Source organism: Hoplias malabaricus, chromosome 8 (genome assembly GCF_029633855.1).
Source record: "Hoplias malabaricus isolate fHopMal1 chromosome 8, fHopMal1.hap1, whole genome shotgun sequence".
NCBI classification, from domain to species: Eukaryota; Metazoa; Chordata; class Actinopteri; order Characiformes; family Erythrinidae; genus Hoplias; species Hoplias malabaricus.
The window spans coordinates 10,166,571-10,185,570 of NC_089807.1; the positions used below are offsets into that span (position 1 = coordinate 10,166,571).

General features: G+C 38.5%; 2 protein-coding genes across 2 annotated transcripts in view; both read left to right on the forward strand.

The window, feature by feature from the left end:
* Positions 1-8,401, forward strand: part of adam8a (ADAM metallopeptidase domain 8a) — a 10,809-nt gene extending 2,408 nt beyond the window's left edge. Inside the window, exons 7-25 of the mRNA XM_066679675.1 lie at positions 59-124; positions 216-284; positions 972-1,141; positions 1,284-1,365; positions 1,774-1,913; positions 2,013-2,190; positions 2,384-2,473; positions 3,124-3,319; positions 3,486-3,573; positions 3,655-3,823; positions 3,943-4,020; positions 4,465-4,549; positions 5,041-5,158; positions 5,270-5,447; positions 5,631-5,666; positions 5,762-5,818; positions 5,934-6,005; positions 7,593-7,667; positions 7,767-8,401. Of these exons, the coding sequence (XP_066535772.1) occupies positions 59-124; positions 216-284; positions 972-1,141; positions 1,284-1,365; positions 1,774-1,913; positions 2,013-2,190; positions 2,384-2,473; positions 3,124-3,319; positions 3,486-3,573; positions 3,655-3,823; positions 3,943-4,020; positions 4,465-4,549; positions 5,041-5,158; positions 5,270-5,447; positions 5,631-5,666; positions 5,762-5,818; positions 5,934-6,005; positions 7,593-7,667; positions 7,767-7,817 (1,998 nt within the window). The 3' untranslated portion in view covers positions 7,818-8,401. The remainder of the gene's footprint in view (positions 1-58; positions 125-215; positions 285-971; positions 1,142-1,283; positions 1,366-1,773; positions 1,914-2,012; positions 2,191-2,383; positions 2,474-3,123; positions 3,320-3,485; positions 3,574-3,654; positions 3,824-3,942; positions 4,021-4,464; positions 4,550-5,040; positions 5,159-5,269; positions 5,448-5,630; positions 5,667-5,761; positions 5,819-5,933; positions 6,006-7,592; positions 7,668-7,766) is intronic.
* A 1,461-nt stretch (positions 8,402-9,862) lies between these two features.
* Positions 9,863-18,516, forward strand: spef1 (sperm flagellar 1). The gene is made up of 7 exons (XM_066680034.1): positions 9,863-10,043; positions 11,803-11,914; positions 12,534-12,684; positions 12,781-12,823; positions 14,401-14,473; positions 15,034-15,130; positions 18,030-18,516. The coding sequence occupies exons 1-7, from the start codon at positions 9,935-9,937 to the stop codon at positions 18,141-18,143; spliced, it is 699 nt and encodes a 232-aa protein (XP_066536131.1). The 5' UTR covers positions 9,863-9,934; the 3' UTR covers positions 18,144-18,516.
* The last annotated feature ends 484 nt before the right edge of the window (positions 18,517-19,000 follow it).

Genomic DNA, 19,000 nt, shown 5'->3' on the forward strand with positions numbered 1-19,000 from the left:
TCTTTTAGCAATTTCTTTTTTGTGTGTGATCGTAACTTAAATTTTCAATTTCACCTAGAAAAACAAGGTACCTGTTGGAGGACAGTGGTTTGTTGAGATGGTTTTAGTGGTTGATTATAAAGAGGTATGTTTTTAACTAAATTTTCTTTTATTAAAGCTTTGATTTGGATGCTTTTATTTACATTTTTTTAAATACATATTTTTTTATATTTTAGTTCAACAAAATTGGAAGCTTAAAGAGTGTGGAGAAAAGAATGCTTGAAGTCGCTAATCATGTGGACAAGGTACATACAGTTTGATTTATCTGACACTAAACACTACTGTTGTTTTTTTGTTTTTTTTTTTCTCTTTTTTGGAGGGTGGGGGTGGGTAGGGTGACCAGACGTCCTCTTTTACCAGGACATGTCCTCTTTTTTAGACTTAAAATATCCGGGCGGAATTTCACAAACATCCGGGATTTTGTTTTTCTAGAGCTTACATAGAATTTTGAGAAGCGTTTCGTTCACAAACTAGTCCCGCCCTCCCCTACTCCGATTGGTTCGCTTGAGTGAAAAGGGGGCGTGGTGAAGTAGCCTAAAATCTTCTGATTGGACGGTCTGACTGTAGAGCTACCCTTATTGGTCGATAACCTTCTCTGTAAACATTTAATTGGTCAGTCTGCACGTCAGTAGTCCTTGTTTACGTCAGGCAAAACTCATGTACCCACCCTCATCTCGAGCAGCTATGTCGAAACGTAAATGTAAGTTCTCGGATGAAGTAAAAAAGAAATTCCCATGTTTTGTGTAGAAAATAAAAGGTTTAAAGGACCTAAAAGCACACATAGGTTCAGCTAAACATACAACTCCCCCCCCCCAGACGTGTGTCTCCTTTTTCACCATCTCAGATCTGGTCACCTTAGGGGTGGGGTGCTCTGGAGCACACACTACTACAGTGCAGTGAAGTACTTATTTTTCACTACACCTTTCTTGCAGCTTTATCGACCTCTGAACATCCGTGTCATGTTGGTGGGTTTAGAGGTGTGGTCGTACAACGACAAGTTTGACGTCAGTTCTGCGCCCAGCGTCACTCTGGACAGATTCTCCAAGTGGCGTCAGAGTAGTCTTCTGCCAAGGAAGAAACACGACAATGCTCAGTTTGTTACGTGAGTAATTTATAGCGATAGTCATAATCCGTTTTGTTCAAAGTGTGCTGTCTGACACTGAAAGCACAGTAAATGTAATTATGCGGTTCTTCCATGTTGTTATCTGGACACTCCTTAATGTAACTTTTAATTACATTTCAAGTGCGATGGATTTTGATGGGACCACTGTTGGCTTGGCTCCTCTGCATGCTATGTGCTCACCAACCTCTGGAGCTGTGAATGAGGTTCGTTTCATGGATTCTGCTACAGTGTGAACACATAATTAGGTTTAACAAATATCATCTAAATTTGCATTCCTTTTTTTTTAAAGTCTTAAGGTCTTTTTATTATATTTACCATGTTATATCACAAAGACCCCCGACCCTTAATTTACCAGACATTTTAACATCATACATACACATATACACATATAACATCTTACATACACATATATAAAGCCAGGTTTTCCGCATTCCTTCTTAAAGAATATGTTATGAACAGATATTAGATCATTTACAGCTTTAGATTTTGACCAGAGATGTGAGGCTAATGGAAAATCATGATCCTGGGAAATCATTTTCCTGTAAAATCTTTTCTTTATTCTATTTTAATCAACATTCTATTTGAAACAGTATTAAATATTCACTTTTCAGGACCACAGTGACAATCCCATCGGTGTGGCCTCCACTATTGCTCATGAAATGGGGCACAATCTTGGCATGTCTCATGATGACTCAAGCTGTGGCTGTTCATCAAGTGCTAGTCAGAGCTGTGTCATGGGAGAGAGCATTGGGTAAGGTTCAAGATTTCACAATAGTTTGCAGCAACAACACATTTTTGCACAAATATTAAGTATAATAGTTTTATTTTGTTTTCTTCAATCATCCTATAGATTAGTGTACCCTGAAGCCTTCAGCAGGTGTAGTCAAATATCCTTGGAGATGTTTCTGCAGAACTATGACAGCAGCTGCCTTCTGGATGTTCCAAATGAAGCAGATCTCTATGGTGGTCCAGTATGTGGGAATGCATTCGTGGAAAAAGGTGAAGAGTGCGACTGTGGAACAGTGGAGGTAAGGCATGACATTTCAAATGCTTTCCATTCTTTGTTCTTTGTAATTTGTTTTCTTTAGGATGTCTCAGCATGCCAAAGAGCTCCTTGCATTGAATTTATGTTGGAGCTCTGTATTTCTGATACCATTATAACCTGTTACATGTAAAGAATCATGTCTGAGTCTTGGATCTCATGTGATTTATTGAATGCAGGAATGTAAGAACCCGTGCTGTAATGCCACCAATTGTAGACTGACAGAAGGCTCACAGTGTGCACATGGGGAGTGCTGTCGCAGCTGCCAGGTAAAACAGCACTTATTTCACTATAACTCACACACATGCAGAACTGAACCAGAGGAAATTTTAGGAAGCAAAATGTCAGATAGATGATATTAATATCAAACAGCAAAAAAGCATTTAGGGCGGCACGGTGGTGCAGCAGGTAGTGTCGCAGTCACACAGCTCCAGGGGCCTGGAGGTTGTGGGTTTGATTCCCGCTCCGGGTGACTGTCTGTGAGGAGTTTGTGTGTTCTCCCTGTGTCTGCGTGGGTTTCCTCTGGGTGCTCCGGTTTCCTCCCACAGATCAAAAACACACTCTGGTAAGTGGATTGGCGACTCAAAAGTGTCCGTAGGTGTGAGTGTGTGTGTTGCCCTGTGAAGGACTGGCGCCCCCTCCAGGGTGTATTCCCACCTTGCTCCCAATGATTCCAGGTAGGCTCTGGACCCACCGTGACACTGAACTGGATAAGCACTTACAGATAATGAAGGAATGAATGAAAAAAAGCATTTAGCAAAAGGAATTGTGAAAAAATGTGCCATTTGAGGCCTGGTAGTTAACATGCTATTATGTAGAAACTTAACCAGGGGACCTTGATCTATAGCACTGTAAATAAAATGCTTTTCTATAAAATACACAGCTTTATAAGTTAGTATCATCATCTTTTTGCCTCCAGCTGAAGGAATCTGGAAGCATGTGCAGACCGAGTGCTCATGACTGTGACCTGGAGGAGTACTGCACTGGAGAATCAGCTCACTGTCCTAAAGATGACTACAAGATGAATGGACTTCCATGCAATTCTTACCAGGGATATTGCTACAACGGCCAGTGTCCCACACTTACTGAACACTGCAAGATTCTGTGGGGACAAGGTACCATTTTTAAAACTGTTGTTAAAGACCCGTTTAAATCTTTCTCATGATTATGTTCATTCTTGTTTGTCATTATTTTATCACTATATCTCAGCACACATGTTCAGCATGTCAGATCAGTTTGTCGTTCGTTCATTAAACTATTTCATGTATATTCACTTTCTAGATGCTGATGTAGATGTTAATGCTTGCTTTGAAAACAACGTCTATGATAAAAGTTGCCCAAGGTCCAGATCTGGCAAGTGTGCCCCAGAGTGAGTTGTTAGATTTTATCTTTGTGTTTTGCTGAAAATAAACTCTTTAGTTTATTATAACAGATTTCTCTTTTCCTCTAGGCACATGAAATGTGGGAAGATATTCTGTTTAGGTGGAAATGAGTTCCCGCGTACCAATAGAAAATTTACGTTTACCAAGGGTATGAAAACATGTTACTCAGCTTTGGATGCTTTTGAAACAGACAGCTTAGGGATGGTGCCAACAGGAACCAAATGTGGGACAAATAAGGTTAGTCAATGATATATTTAGAATTTTTTCTGTGTGAGAGAGGCAAGTGGTTAACGTTTACTCTTAAATGCACTAATTTGATCTGTTTTTGAGTTGTTTTGTTTATTTTTTGTCAACAGGTGTGTTACAACGGCCTTTGCCAGGACATGAGCGTGTATGGGACTAAGAACTGTTCTGCAAAATGCAGTAATCGTGGGGTATGAATTTCTCTGATTTCTATTATAAGTTTCATGTGTTCAGAAAGGTAAAAAGTTATGAAGGGCTGCGACACTGACCAGGATGAAGAAGTTACAGATGATAAGTGAATGAAGCAATAATTCACATATAAATACGTTTTTTAAAGGGTACTTAAAGGCACCAATTTTTCAGAATTTGTTGGGAATATAAACAAAGTGTGTATTGATGTGAAATGAGTGCTAGCTGCTCAGACTAGTTTACAGTGGTGACAGGAATCATGGGTCAGAATGTCTGCAGGATAAATATAGCCATTTGGTTCAATATTCAGAATTATGAAAATCTGTGGCTTTCCGCTTCAGTGAATAGGAGAGAGTGCCCTTTTTAGCTCAACCTTTAACCGTTCGTTAACTGATGGGCATAGACATTTCCAATGTTCCTGACTGTGCTCTTTTAATTTCTCCTAGGTGTGTAACCATGAGAAACAGTGCCACTGTGATCCGGGCTGGGCTTCTCCCTACTGTGATGTGAAACAGTCAGATTTTGCCAAACGTAAGCTAACTGTGACCGTAAGGTCATATGACACATGGCCTTTTTAAACGTCCTAAATCAACCTAGGTCTGCTTTGCATAGTAACATAAAATTGTCTCAAGTAAAAGTAACAGTAGCCAGGCCACAGCTAGAAACAAGTACAAGTACATCATTTACTTTTCATATATCTTAGTGCTGAGTAACTTCTAGAACTACAGTAGACTACAGTAGTAGACTACTAGTACTGCTACAGTATAGAAAACCTAATACATATGTCAGCATAGAAGCTAAAATTTATATGGATTTGTTCTTGCATTTTCCACACTAATATAGTTGAGTAAATGAAAAAAATATTGCATTTTGAAAATGCTCAAGAAGTGACAGATCCATCAAACATCTATGTAACTACATGTACTTTAGTGAATGTAACTAGTAACTACTACATTTATAATACATATATCCATTTTTGTAGGATAGACTTTTGTTAACATGTCATGCATGTGTTCTGACAGGAAACAAAGCCATGGTCATTGGTGTAACCACATCTATAGCCATTCTGCTGCTGATTACTTTGGTCGTTGGCGCCTCAGTCTGCTATATGAAACAAAAGAAACCATTCATCAACAAAAGGTAAGACTGAAAAATGGTTTGGACAGTTATTAAATGTCAACTGCTACATAATGTTCCTGTAATCTGACCTGTGATGGACACAGAGTACATGTATGTCTTTTTCTTCCAAAGGACTTGCAAGGATACATTCTCAGGTCAGTCCAACCCAGTGTTTCAGTCAGGCAGTGCCAAGAACAGCCCCAGGTGTGGACCCCCACGTATCAGCCAACCCACTTTCCTGGAGTCTACTGCATCACGGGCCTGCAAGCCTCTGTGTACTCTCACAACACCCAGCAGACCACCACCTCAGGTTGGATCATTTATCAGCCGAAGCATATGCTCATAATACAATGGAATAAATTACATTATATTATGGATTAATTCCAAATTATCCACTGCTTAATTACAAAATATATACATTGCACATGCAATTTAACATGCACTTATAACCAGAACTCCAGAGGACTAATTACTGTTCACATCTGGCCCACAGCCTCCAAAGATTGTAGCTGAACCCAGAATGGAACAGGTAAATCAAGATTATTGTTTGCATGTTGTTATAGTTTGTACATATTTAATGTATATTGTTTATTCATAGTGAAAATGTTTTTATGGTATTGTTAGATTGTAAAACCTTCCGGTCCCCCTCCTGTTGTTACAAGCCACAGTTATGCTATTCAGGTAAGGCTGAAAAATCATCTGCAGTTCTCCACTCACATGCTTCTAGAATCTAAATATATCTATTGTTTTACTTATATATAACCCTAGATTCTTAATTCATCTTGTGTTAATTCAGGCAAAACCTTTGCTTCCACCTTCCAAACCTCTACCTCCTTCAAGACCGCTTCCTCCACTGATGTCCAAACCAGTAAGTCATTTCCTCAAAATTCATCGTGCAGGGGTAGAAACACTTGTACATTACTCAGGCATCATTGTTTTTTTTTTTCCAGACATATAAAATTGCTTCATGTATTTTAATTTCCTCTTTCTTTCCAGTCAGTCAACATCATCTATGTTCTCGTGTTAATTTTTATTAGTCATTACAAGTAACATTTCAGTATGAAAGCAAATTAAACATAACTGTAACAATGTCAAACATGAACAAACACAAGCACAATTTTTTAATGGTAGATCATACCTTTCATTTGGACAGACTCTAAAACATTCTCTTCTGAAGTCAACTGTGACACTGACACACAGCTCCAGGGTCCTGGCTTTGTTCCTTGCCTTGGGTAATGGGTAACTCTTTAGGAGTTAGGTGTGATCTTCCCATGCTTGGTGCTCTGGTTACCTCCAACAATCCAAAACACATGTTGGTAGGTGGAATGCTTTGCAAAACTGTGCACATAGGTGAGTGTGTGAGTGACTGGGCAAGTCAGTGATGCCCTGTGATTGACCTCTCTATCAAATTGTTGATGTTTGATGAGTAAACTGACATGGATTTTCTGCGTTTGTATCATTCAAGTGGATCCCATACGTTGCTGGTTTTTGAGATGACTTCCTTAAAGGCAGCAACTAACGTTGTGGGGAACTGCTGTTCTCTTTTTTTGGTAATGTTAAGAAGCTCTGTGTCTTATAAGGTTTAACGGTTTGTTTGAGGAACCAAATGACTGCTGTTTGTACACGCCTGAAACTGAACTTGTCAGCACGTTTTTATTCACTGTTTGAATTACGACAGAAAACTTTTTTTACTCGAGTTGTTTAGTTTTAGGGCATTTGCTGTTTTTGTTTCCTTTTGTGCAGTTAGCACACTCCCTGATCTAGAGTCCGTTCCACCTAATTATCTGAAACAGCAAAAACATGTCAGTATTACCCATATATGGAGCGGAAATATAGCTTCATCCTGATCTTGGTTTATGCTTTCTCAATGTTTCGAGATCTATTTGTTGTCTAAAACAGATGCTGCAGAGAGAGAGAGAGAGAGAGAGAGAGAGAGAGGGGAAGAGAGAGAGAGAGAGAGGGGGGAAGAGAGAGAGAGAGGAAGAGAGAGACTAGCATACTGGGCCAAAACCCTTTGTTTTTTTAACCATTTAATGATGCTGGGGCTTTGTAAGCATGTTAGACCGGTTTGAAAATGATGCGGAAACATCTTCAAAATTTTATAAAATGTTTTTGATGAAAATCATGGATGTTGTCTTTAATGAGTCAAAGAATGTAAAGTGCTTTGAGTGTATAGAAATGCACTCTAAGTATAAGTAAATAAATGTTACTGCAGTGTTTGTATTTGTTGGTGTTTTTCATGATGGCCTACTCTTGCCTTTAGAGACAGTTACCCAGTACTTTTTTGTCCCTTGTGTTGCATCTCTTCTAGTATCCAGAACTATTTAGACCTAAATAATAGCATCTCTTCTATAGGAGAATAGTTCTGTGACTTATTCTTTCTACTTTAGATGCAGTTTTGTTTCCTGTCAAGGAGCAGACTAACCATTTCTGTACCTGATATGTTTTCCTGTAGGTGAATAAACCAAAACAACCTCCAGTGCCTCCTGTTAAATCATCAGGGACACAGCCAGCGTACACTCCTGCTCAAGTATGTATCTTTCTGGAGATATGCATGCTTATTCATTGTCTGCAATTTTTACCGTATACACTGAGTTCCTAATGTTGAATTCCCGTTTGTGCACAATAGGTAGCTGGCCCCCAAAAGGTCCCTCTGAAACCCCCTACAAAATTCCGATGATCTGAGGCACTATGACTTACACTGAATCACTGGGAGCGGCAGGAGGTGCTTTATGTGCAACTTTAATGCCTCTGGAGCTTTTAGGATGAATCAAGATTAACTATATTTCCACCTTGGCACTGAACAAGAAGATTCATTTGAAGAAGATGAGGGACATGTCCACGACTGAATGAAATATCTGTGTGCACTCAGGGACTTCTGTGGTTGTTGCAGAACTGATGTTTTGGTACGTTTTGATGCAGTTCTTTTGTAATGAATGTATTTGTAGCCTCCTTCTACTTTGTAACACAACTGTCGGAGTTATCCCACTGTAGAAACACAGGAGGCCATTATTAACGCACTTGTCATTTCGTGATTTGGCATTAATGCCTTACTGAATTGTTTTAAGACTGCAGCCATAATCCTCCTGTTCTGTTTAATTTCTTCTCTTCCTCCATGCTTTTGAACAAAAGCAGTCAAATGCTGGCTAATGTGTTTACTAATTGTTTGTTTTTATATGTTGCTCAATTTTTCTCAGCTGGTCTGATGTTTTTAATACTTTCTAGTATGTATTTTATTAAAATGTTATTTATGATTTAAGAAATAAATAAATGTTGCTGTTTTTAGAAATTGTTGTTTTTGTAATCTCTGTCTTTGTAACGCTTAAAGGCTAAGCACCACTTAATGGACCTCCATGAATATTATTTTAGTTACTGACATATATAAGTATGAATTAAAATGAAAATAGCATGCTTAAATTGCTTTAAAACGGACAATTTTATTAAATTGACGGAAAATCCCGAGCTCGCTACGGAAATTATTGAACGCAACCGTGACGTCACTGGTGGACAACAGCTGAACAACGCCGCGGTAAAACACCGTTATGACTGACTGTTATGACAGTCTCTAGCTAGCTAGCATAAATAACAAACATTATTCATGACAACAACCTAGCAATAAGCTAAACTCAAATTTAGAGTTACTGTTATTTTTGTAAATGTGATCGAAGTCGAACTCGAATTCATCCGACACTGTAAACCTCCGTAATGCAGCTACGTAGCCGAGTATAATCTGAGCCACAAAATTTAGCAAGTCAAGCTAACGTTAACTAACACGAACTAAAACAGGCGAAGTAAATGTACTTACCCCGTTTACCTCCATGTTACAGAGGCTCTTGAACACCTTTCGTTGGTGTCCTTACATGCCCATATTGTTGGAAAAGCGCCAGTGAAATGAGCTACAGATAACGGAGTGAGCGGATGGTCCTTTCCAAATTGCCAATTTAAAGTTGACAAATTTAGTCAATATTCTGGATATTTTGGGATCTTTGGGCCATTTGTTCACAGATGTCCCACTGTACATTGAATGATTGCAGCCAAAAACAACACACCTTTTCATCATTTTGCATTAAATTAAGTGCAACTTCTAGAGTTGTCCACCATCTACGTCACAGGCAAGACGCCTATTAGAGTTTCCGAACACCGTTGGGGAGGGGAGGGGGGGTCAACGGTCTTTTAAACCTTATTCCTTCAATTAGTAAGAAATAACATGTTTTCTGACTATCAATAAACACAAGTTAGGAACTCAAATTCCATTGCATTTATTTGTTTGACACTTCCATGTAGCTGGTGCTTAGACTTTAAAGTTCAGCTGTCAGTTTACAGAAACATTTCTGCTGGCAGGTCAGATACACTATAGGCAAAGATCAAGGGTATTGATAAGGCACTACTCTCCAGTTGTTGTTTTTTTTTTTTAAATAACTAAAATCCTGAGCTCATTCCAAGATATTATCAGGTGCTTCATTATTCCAGATGAAGTACTTTGACTTTTAAGCTGATATAACTGCTCCAGACCATGCCATTATGTTGGTCATCGATTTTCTGTGGAAATGACACAAGCTACGCGAGCACCGCAGAAGACCTGTAACTTAAACATTACGCTGCTGTAAAGGAATATGCTATTGAGTCATAATGTACCACTTGCAATCGCCTTTTTGGTTTATATTGGCCGCTGCGACCTGCCGTACTTTGGTTACTTAGAGACAGTTCAAACAACCTGCTGTGCGTGAGAGGGGGGCACTGGGCGACACGTAGAGAACGTTTTATTTGTAATGTTTCATCCCTGAAAAAGTTGTCACTATGAATAAAGAATTGAGCGAAGAAGCTCTGCAGGACCTGTACGCCTGGATAGACAAGATACAGCTGTCCAGACCTAAAAGAAACATAGCGCGGGACTTCAGTGACGGAGGTAACAGTGCTGCGGGAGGCGAGGTGCTGAGAGCAGAGTGGTCCTGATCTTATTACTCGGTTTCATCGCTCTTCAAACCGAAGTGATGTGTGCAGTGCAGTTTGTTTAGTTTAAACAAAAAAAAAACAAAAACAAGAAAAGCCTTCCACTGTTTTCATTGAACAGCTTTATTGTATTTACACTCCTCTCCAGCAAAAGCTGGGACAAAGTCAAGTGAAATATAACTGAAATGTAAAATCCTTCACCTGACAACTGGTGTTAAACATAGTGTCCAACTAATTCCCATTCTCTAACGCCCCACTACATTACAAGCTATCAGGTAGCCATTTTATATAATATTCAGGTCACATCATTTTCCAACATTCCACTATCAGGGGGTGACTATAAAAGTCTTGAAGGGGCATCCACCACAGACACTTTGCAGCAAAAATGGATGATAGCTCACCATTTGGTGTCAAACAGTATTTTCAAACAGCTCAAAAAATGTCCCAATGCAAGTTTCTAAAAAAATGTGATTATAATTATAATGTGAAAGGCTTTGGGAAACTATACAAATCTCAATCTGTGTAGGGTAAGGCTGGAAGTCACGGTTATTTGAGCACGACCTTTGAGCCCTAAGGTGGCACCACATAAGAAACTGTCATACTGATACGTATTCATTCATTCATTCATTATCTGTAAGCGCTTATCCAGTTCAGGGTCGCGGTGGGTCCAGAGCCTACCTGGAATCATTGGGTGCAAGGCGGGAATACACCCTGGAGGGGGCGCTGGTCCTTCACAGGGCAACACACACTCACACCTACAAACACTTTTGAGTGTCCAATCCACCTACCAACATGTGTTTTTGGACTGTGGGAGGAAACCGGAGCACCCGGAGGACTTAACAAAGTTCTCTATGCAATTTGAAGTTCTGTTTGTCAAGGAGAAAGCCATACATACATTCCATGCAGAAGCTGAGTCGAAGCTTATTTAAATGATCCAAAAATGGTGGACTAGGTTGTGATAAGTTAGTTCAATGTGTTTGCTTGACTGGCCTGCCTGCAGTCCAGACCTGTCCTCTATGGTGCATCATGATGAAGAGAAACTGAGAGTGGGCAAACATCTGTATCATGACAAAATGAGCAAACATTCTCTTTGAAAAACTACAACAATTTCTATCCTCATTGTATCCTGTAGGCAATACAACGAGTTTTAAGAGGTTGGGAAAGTCAATCAGCTTTAGTCTATAGAAGGGGTTGAATGTAAATAAATAAAACAGATAATTTTCCTCACAAATATATTTTTAAGTGACTAAACGTTTAACAGGGTGAAGACGTGTAACCAAGAGAAACACCACTTTAAAAAAGGACAGTAGTGGATAGATAAGATTTGCTGTCAGGGCTAGGCAGACAAGTAAATACATCCTCCCTTTGGAAACATCTGGTAAGGACTGTTAAAAAGAAATTTAAAATAAACATGATCTGCAAAATCAGGCTCAAACACAAAGTGTCAGAGCACTAGAATAAAATCTGAGTTCATGTTTTTTTTTAACATCTGTGTGGGATTTTCTTTTAAAAAGCCCAAGGAAGACTTCAGCCCACATTGCTAGCTCCCGGTGGCCACTTTGGTTAAGGGTGTGTTTTTGAGGAACAGTCATATTTCCAAATGATGTATAACTTCCTTTTAAACGGAGTGAAGCTGCTCTGAATACAAACAAAATAAACAATATTTTATTTCCATGATTTTCCATGAGTCTAAATCTGCATTTTCTTGTCTGTAGTTATGGCTGCTGAAGTTGTGAAGCACTTTTATCCTAGACTGGTGGAACTTCACAACTACACACCCGCACACTCCACTCAGCAGAAGCTGAGTAACTGGAATACTCTGAACAGGCAAGCACATTTATTTGTCTTCCAAGCAGACATTATAAAAAAACACAAGTCCTGCCCTGGTGCCTCTTGACACATTCCCAAGGGAATGATGGAGAATGTGACATTCGGTTATATCTCTGCTTTCAGAAATAATAATCTGAAGTGACAGCTTGACAGTTTGTTTTAGTTTGTAGAGTTTTTAAAATCTTGAAACCAGGAGGTTTCACTTAGACATAAAGGGTCTAACTTTTATATTTATTTCCATTAAATATTATACTTGATCTTAAGACTCAGGCTTAAATCTGCTTTACATTTTCATCATTAGCCATATAATGACATATAAAAGCAAAATGCTATAAAACAAAATGTCATGCTCAAGGCTTGTAGCATGCTGGCACCGCCCGTATAAAATGTTTTTTTATTTAAATGAGAACAATGCATTAATAACTATGTCGAGATTATCATATTTTATCATATATTTTATAAACAGTCACATTTCCACATTTCTAGCAATAAATAAAATGTTATTTTTGGCAGTTCATAGTGTTTCATATTCCCATTTGTTGTGAGGAACAACTGTGAGCTGAAATTTATACATGATTTCATTCAATTAGTAGCCTGTATTTTGGTTTGATTTCAGGAAAGTTTTCTCCAAGCTGAATTTCCATGTACCAGAAGATACAGTGAGGAAGATAGCCCTGAGTTCTGCAGGCAGCATTGAGCCGGTGCTCTGTGCACTCAGAGAGAGACTAGAGGACATGAAAACAGGAAGAAATGTGGATGCCACCCAGGCTAGTTACTGCATTTCTATTTCTATTTTTTATTTTTATTTTTTTGCTTTATTAAATGCCTAAAACATTGACTGATCTTGTTTTAATTGATCATAGGATGTAGAATACTACACCACTGTAAAGGAAAGATCACAACCAGGTAAGTGTTTGAAAGCATGTGATACTGCTTGAAGCCACAATTCTTGCTTTCAGATTTAGCCTAGTTAAGATGTTATGTGGTCACGTTGACAGTCATTCTACTTCACCACAGCGCAACACTAAAAATCCAGAATCTTGCAGTTCTCTGCTTACTCATCCCATCTGTTTCACTGAACTACAGCAAACTGAATCACCTGTGAACAGATCAGCACTGGTTTTAGGGAAGCAAAACGCTGATGGTCTGTGTGTGGTCATAATGATCTCAGCGTCACATTTATTTGATTCTCTGCTTACGCTTTATTTCAGACTGAAATAAACACTGGGGTTAGTGGCATTAACCATTAAAAGCATCCAAAGTTCAGTTTTAGAAGTTGTGTGTTGTTTATACAAGTCACATTTTTCTGTTATATCTTAATAATACATTTAAATTTGTTTTCACATTTTTTCACATCTAAATATATTTTATATTATTGTTCATTTAATTTAATTACTATTGTAATCTGTTACAATAGATTACAGTCCTTTGAAAAAAAGCCATGAGGCTTTGAATATTTTGGACTTGTTTGTGTCTTGTTTACATTTCATGTGTTTTGTCTTGAAGCCAAAGGCTTTTTTTCACTTTATTAGTTGATTTAATGCATTTCAGACATAGTTATGGCTCTTCATCCTAGGTGGTCTTAAAATAAGATGACACAATATGTAGTTTTCTTCACAAATATATCATATAATTTACAGTGAAAAATAAACCTTAGGAGGTTGTGGAAATAGTCCCCCACCACAGTGGATTTAGTCTACAGATTCTCTATTTCTTGGTACTGAGCCAGACATGTCGGCCTTCAGTTTCCCACACCTCATCATCATCATCTGGACTTAGTTGTAGCCTCATCTCCCCAGTGAGGTCAGCCCAGGCTAACTCCCTCATTTCATGTGGAAGAAAGCTCCTCATATCAGCCCTTTTCACCAGATGGCCCTTATCACTGTCCACAGACTCCACACACGGCTTCATGCCTTTGCTGGCATTATTGTTTTTTTCACTGAGAACTCCTAAACGTATTATATGTTAACTTGGAACAAAATGCTGAGGTCTGCTTTGTTACTATTAGCTGTTACTCAGTCTCTATTTGCCATTTCTATCCCTCATGGGGCCATGTAAAGGTCGCACACAGCGGGTGTTGATGACTCAAAACTCTCTTAAGTGCCAAATAAAAGTTTCCAGGTTGGTACAATGGACTCAAATCTACTGCACCACTGACTTCCTTTGTCCTTTTGACCTCATTGTGTTTAATAAGTTCACATTGAGACTAATTAGATTAGCTTTGCCTGCTAAATGATTCCCATGAGTTATTAGACCCAAGAACCTTTTAACTGGAGCGAGAGAGGAAGCTGATGTGATCAAATGTCTGGCAGGATCTGGAGGAGTTACCTTTTCTTAAACTGTGACGAAGTTCCTGTTCTGGTTTTTATTGCGTGGTTCATATACATAGCAGTTTTTTATGCTTACGTTGTAGTATAAATACGTCATCAGAAATTGTGCTTTTTTTTAAATCACATTTTCCAACATTCTTCTTGAATTTGCAGAAAAAAATCACCAGGATTCTTTTGATGCGTCTAACAAGATGGCAGCACATGTGAAGAAAGTACAGAAATCAAGGTATTCACAGATACATTTTAGGTGCTTTTAAGAAAGAATGTATTATGCCATATGTAGGCAAAGTGCAATATTTATATTATAAGTGAACATTAACCATAACAAAAAGTGTCCATAGGTGTGAGTGTGTGAGTGAATGTGAGTGTGTGTCGCCCTGTGAAGGACTGGCGCCCTCTCCAGGGTGTGTTCCTGCTTAGCACCCACTGATTCTGGGTAGGCTTTTGTAACTGGATAAACAGTTACAATGAATGACTGAATAATATATGTGGCTGTGTTTATAACTGAACATAATAGTTACTTCTACAGTATTGAACGTCTCGCTCATTCAACACTGGTGTCCAGCCTCACATTACGTGTACTAGTTTTTTCCAGATTTCCTGATTCATTTCAAAATATGTTACATTAGATTATGAAATGGTGGATTAGATTATGAAAGGACTGGCGACACCTCAAGGGTGTTTTCCTGCCTTGCACCCAATGATTCCGGGTAGGCTCCGGACCCACCGTGACCCTGAATTGGATAAGTGGTTACAGACAATGAATGAATTAATTTTTTTTCTCAGTCCTCTAGTAGTGCCAGGTGAAAATATGGACCCAGCCTTCCGCTTGATTCTAGAGGAGAAGGATCAAGCTCTGTTAGCTTTGCAGGAGACTGTAGAGGTGAGATACTTGAAAAACGTACAAACACCATTGATTTGTGTGTAAAGGATTTGTGCTGATTCCAGATAGCAATGAAGGTTTGGCCTTAATTTGGCCCAAATATGGCACATCAGCTGTTCCCTCATGGTCCACATTTGGCCTTAAATGATGAGTCTGGCTACAAACCTGTGGGGCACACACGTGCCATAACCCAAGCCAAGATCTGCTCTTGAGACCTGGTCCATGTTCGCCATATCAGCATGTGATATAACCCAAGTCATGCCCAGCTCAAGACATTTGTTCCCTGTCAGATCCACACAACACTTGCCAGGGCCATAACTGTGCCCTAAGTGCAAAAAGAGACCGGTGACCTTATAGGCTTCTTACTATTAGCTTCTGTTCTTCTGTGGTACTTCAAACATGAAGATTTGTTTTTGAAAGAACTAGATGTTTTAAGTACAGTTCAATATGTACTTAAAAGTTTTAGTGTCCTTAAGCAACCCTGGTTCTGAACAGATCAACAGATGGTAAATGACGTTAAGCTCCAATGGTGCAAGAGGAAACTCATCCTTCCTGATCTTTAAGTCACTTTTTCTTTGTAAAACAACTTCCTCTTGATGTTGCAAATATAGTGGTGTAAGCAGAATCAGTGTAAATTTTAAACTTTTGAGTTGAGTGTCACTGCATCTTCTGCAAAAACAGATGTACTATTTTTATTTTTGGTACAGTAATTTTATTTTTATTTACTTATATATTTATTTCTGTAAAACGTGCACTGACCACAAATACAGATTAGATACAGATTAAATACAAATAGAGTTTCGTTGTCCTTAAGTTGAAATAACTCCAGAAAAGCTGTGTAATCCATTGCCTTAAAATGTAAAGGTGGGCTTAAAACAGAAAAGAAAGATTGTGATACATACTCAGTGGTCCAGTTCCAGTGATGTGGCCATAGCCTAAAGTGATTTAAGCCTCAGAATCATGAAAACTACAATTAAAATAATCAAAAGCTATTCAATATATAATTATATACTATTTGTCTTACTATAAATCATTATAATATTACATCATCTCTGGCCAATGAAAAACATGTATTTCCATGTATTTGGTCATTTTTTGTTTACTGCATCATTTGAACACAGCAGCTTTGTTCTAAAGTTACTATTTTTGGAGAGATACATTTTCATTGGGCAGCGAAGACATGCAACCAAGTGCAGCAATTCATTTATCCAAAGTTTTGTTTTTGTCACCAAATGATCAGATGGGGCTAAGTTTAGTTGTGAGGGGCTCACTATGTTCATAACAAATGCTTTGCTTTGGACATCCCCATTTTCAAGGAGCTTTCACTTCACTTGCATCAACGACTATTGCACAGGGAACAAAAAGACCCAAATACATGTTGCTAAGCCAAAATGATTGGAATATGAGGCAATAATGCACACATCAGGTACTGCACAACCATACTGAGAGTGTTAACCTAACCCCAAGTAAATTCTTTGTAATATGTGCATGTCTATTCGTTTTAGCTTAGAGATGTTGAAATGAAACTTTCTTGTGTTCCAAAAATTAGAAACATAGACATTTTAAATTTACAAATTTGTGAAATGTTACAAACAATCCCAAACAGATAATGCAATTAAACCTGTGTACATCCTCAATCCTCAATCCTTTAAAAAAATGTCAATCTCAATCTCAAATGTTTAAATACAATTTTCCTATGAATGACTGCAGTGAAGGCCAAAGAACACAACTGAATGTCCATGCATAAAAATGTCGGATATTATTGTGGCTTTCCGCTCGTAGATTTGGGAATACACAGACAAACTCCTCATGTGCACAGTGTGTTACTGCATTTATAAAAGGAAGTTAAGACTATACTCTGCACAACAAAAGCTACATTTCAGGAACTTCTGTAAAAGCTGCTGACTCAGTTGGTAACTTGCACTTTGTGAGGCAACAGATAATATACACACATTTTGGAACAACATATGTTGCCTTTTGGAGATGAGGTGTTCTTGCTTATTTAAGCAGGACAGCACCAAGCCGCATTCTACATTGGTTCCAACAGTATGACTTTGCAGTCAGAGAGCATGTATTTCATTGAAATTATGGGGCAAATTGTGTAGCACAAAATGTTGCCTTAAGTCCCAACATTATTATTTTAATTGTTAAAAAGAACAGTGTATTATTCACCCTTTGCCAATGGAAAAGGAATATCATAGGACCATCAAACATATTTGGATAGGTTCTATTCTAAATTTAGTAGTGGCGTACACATAATAGTGTCATGGATGCATGTACATTTTCTAGTCACTTTATTAGAAACTATGTTGTCTGTAGTCATCCTCTAGCCATTCTGCAGTGGACAGCTACTTTTGAAAGAATCATTTTGGTCTGTGGACCTAGCAGTAAAAATTACATATCTAAAATGTTAAAACCCCACTAACACTGCTCTGCTGTTACATTTATACTAAGTGCAACACACGTGACCAGTTCACACCATGTTGGCATCATGCTTCTACCATGTTGGTCTCGGACCTGACTCACATTACTGGATTGGATTCATTTCGTCATTCTTCTGTCTGATCAAGCAGTTTCTGCTCAAAATGACCCAGTATTGATACTCAGAATCAGTATCAATGAATCAGTGTCATATCATTATACAGAATTTCACCTACATGTATTTGTGTGTCTTGATGGCAACACAATGTTCTAACCTTACGCAATTTTATAGATGGTAATTTTAAAACAAATGGGTTGGGCAAGAGGAAACTAGATTGGGCTAGATTAATCTTGAGACAGATCATGGGTCAGAAAATGTTTAGGGATAATGATAATAGATGGTAGTTGATAGTAGTGGAAACTGTTAATAATGGTAGTAGAGAACAAACACAACAGTGAATGTCCTGTTTTTCTGCAGATTTTGCAGATAAAGGTAAATAGACTCGAGCACCTGGTTCATCTGAAGGACCTGCGCATAGAGGACCTGACGAAACACCTGGAGCGATACAAATCACGCAACAATATCCCATGAGTCTACTGTGGACTACTCAGGGACACAGCCATAAAACTGCATGAAGGCCCACACAGGCAGGAGAAAGATATTTTCAGTAATATTCAGTTAAATCCACAAAATATACCGATTTCTAACACTGTTAAATCTGAATTCAGTGATGGGGCAGTGCTGTCAATAGAATCATGACTTGACCTCATCGATCTACAGTGACCACCAGACCCACATCGTGCCTCATTTGTGTTGAAATGATTGCATGGTTTTCTTTTTTATGAGCATTTTTGTTTATGAATTTAAATGAATTTGTCACCATTACTGTACTTTGTATTGTGTGGTCTGTATATATATTTGTTTAGCAGCAGATTGTGATAATTACAGTTACACCACCATTTGTTGCAGCTCACTTTGATTGTGTTTTGAATTAATGTTAACCCTTTCATGTGTTTCTAATATAATATAAAGTTCCGATATAAATCTGAAAAAAATTAAAAATAAAAAGCATAGACAAATATCTGCAACTAATCACTATCACTTAGATCATTTAAGTAACTCGTATAAGTATAATTTCCATTCAGGTGGCATGGTGGTGCAGCAGGTAGTGTCGCAGTCACACAGCTCCAGGGACCTAGAGGTTGTGGGTTCAAATCCTGCTCCAGGTGACTGTCTGTGAGGAGTTTGGTGTGTTCTCCCCGTGTGAGTGTGCTCTGGTTAACTCCCACGGTTCAACAACACACGTTGGTAAGTGGAGTGGCGACTCAATGTGTGTGTTGTGTATATGTCCCTGTGAAAGACTGGCACTCCCTCCAGGGTGTGTTCCTGCCTTGTGCCCAGTGATTCCGGGCAGGCTCCAAACCCACCGCGACCCTGAACTGGATAAG

Coding starts and splice junctions, on each gene's coding strand:
- spef1 (XM_066680034.1), top strand. CDS start 9,935: ATGAATAAAGAATTGAGCGAAGAAGCTCTGCAGGACCTGTACGCCTGG. Junction 12,685..12,780: donor GAAATGTGGATGCCACCCAG/GCTAGTTACTGC, acceptor AATTGATCATAG/GATGTAGAATACTACACCAC. Junction 14,474..15,033: donor AAGAAAGTACAGAAATCAAG/GTATTCACAGAT, acceptor TTTTTTTCTCAG/TCCTCTAGTAGTGCCAGGTG.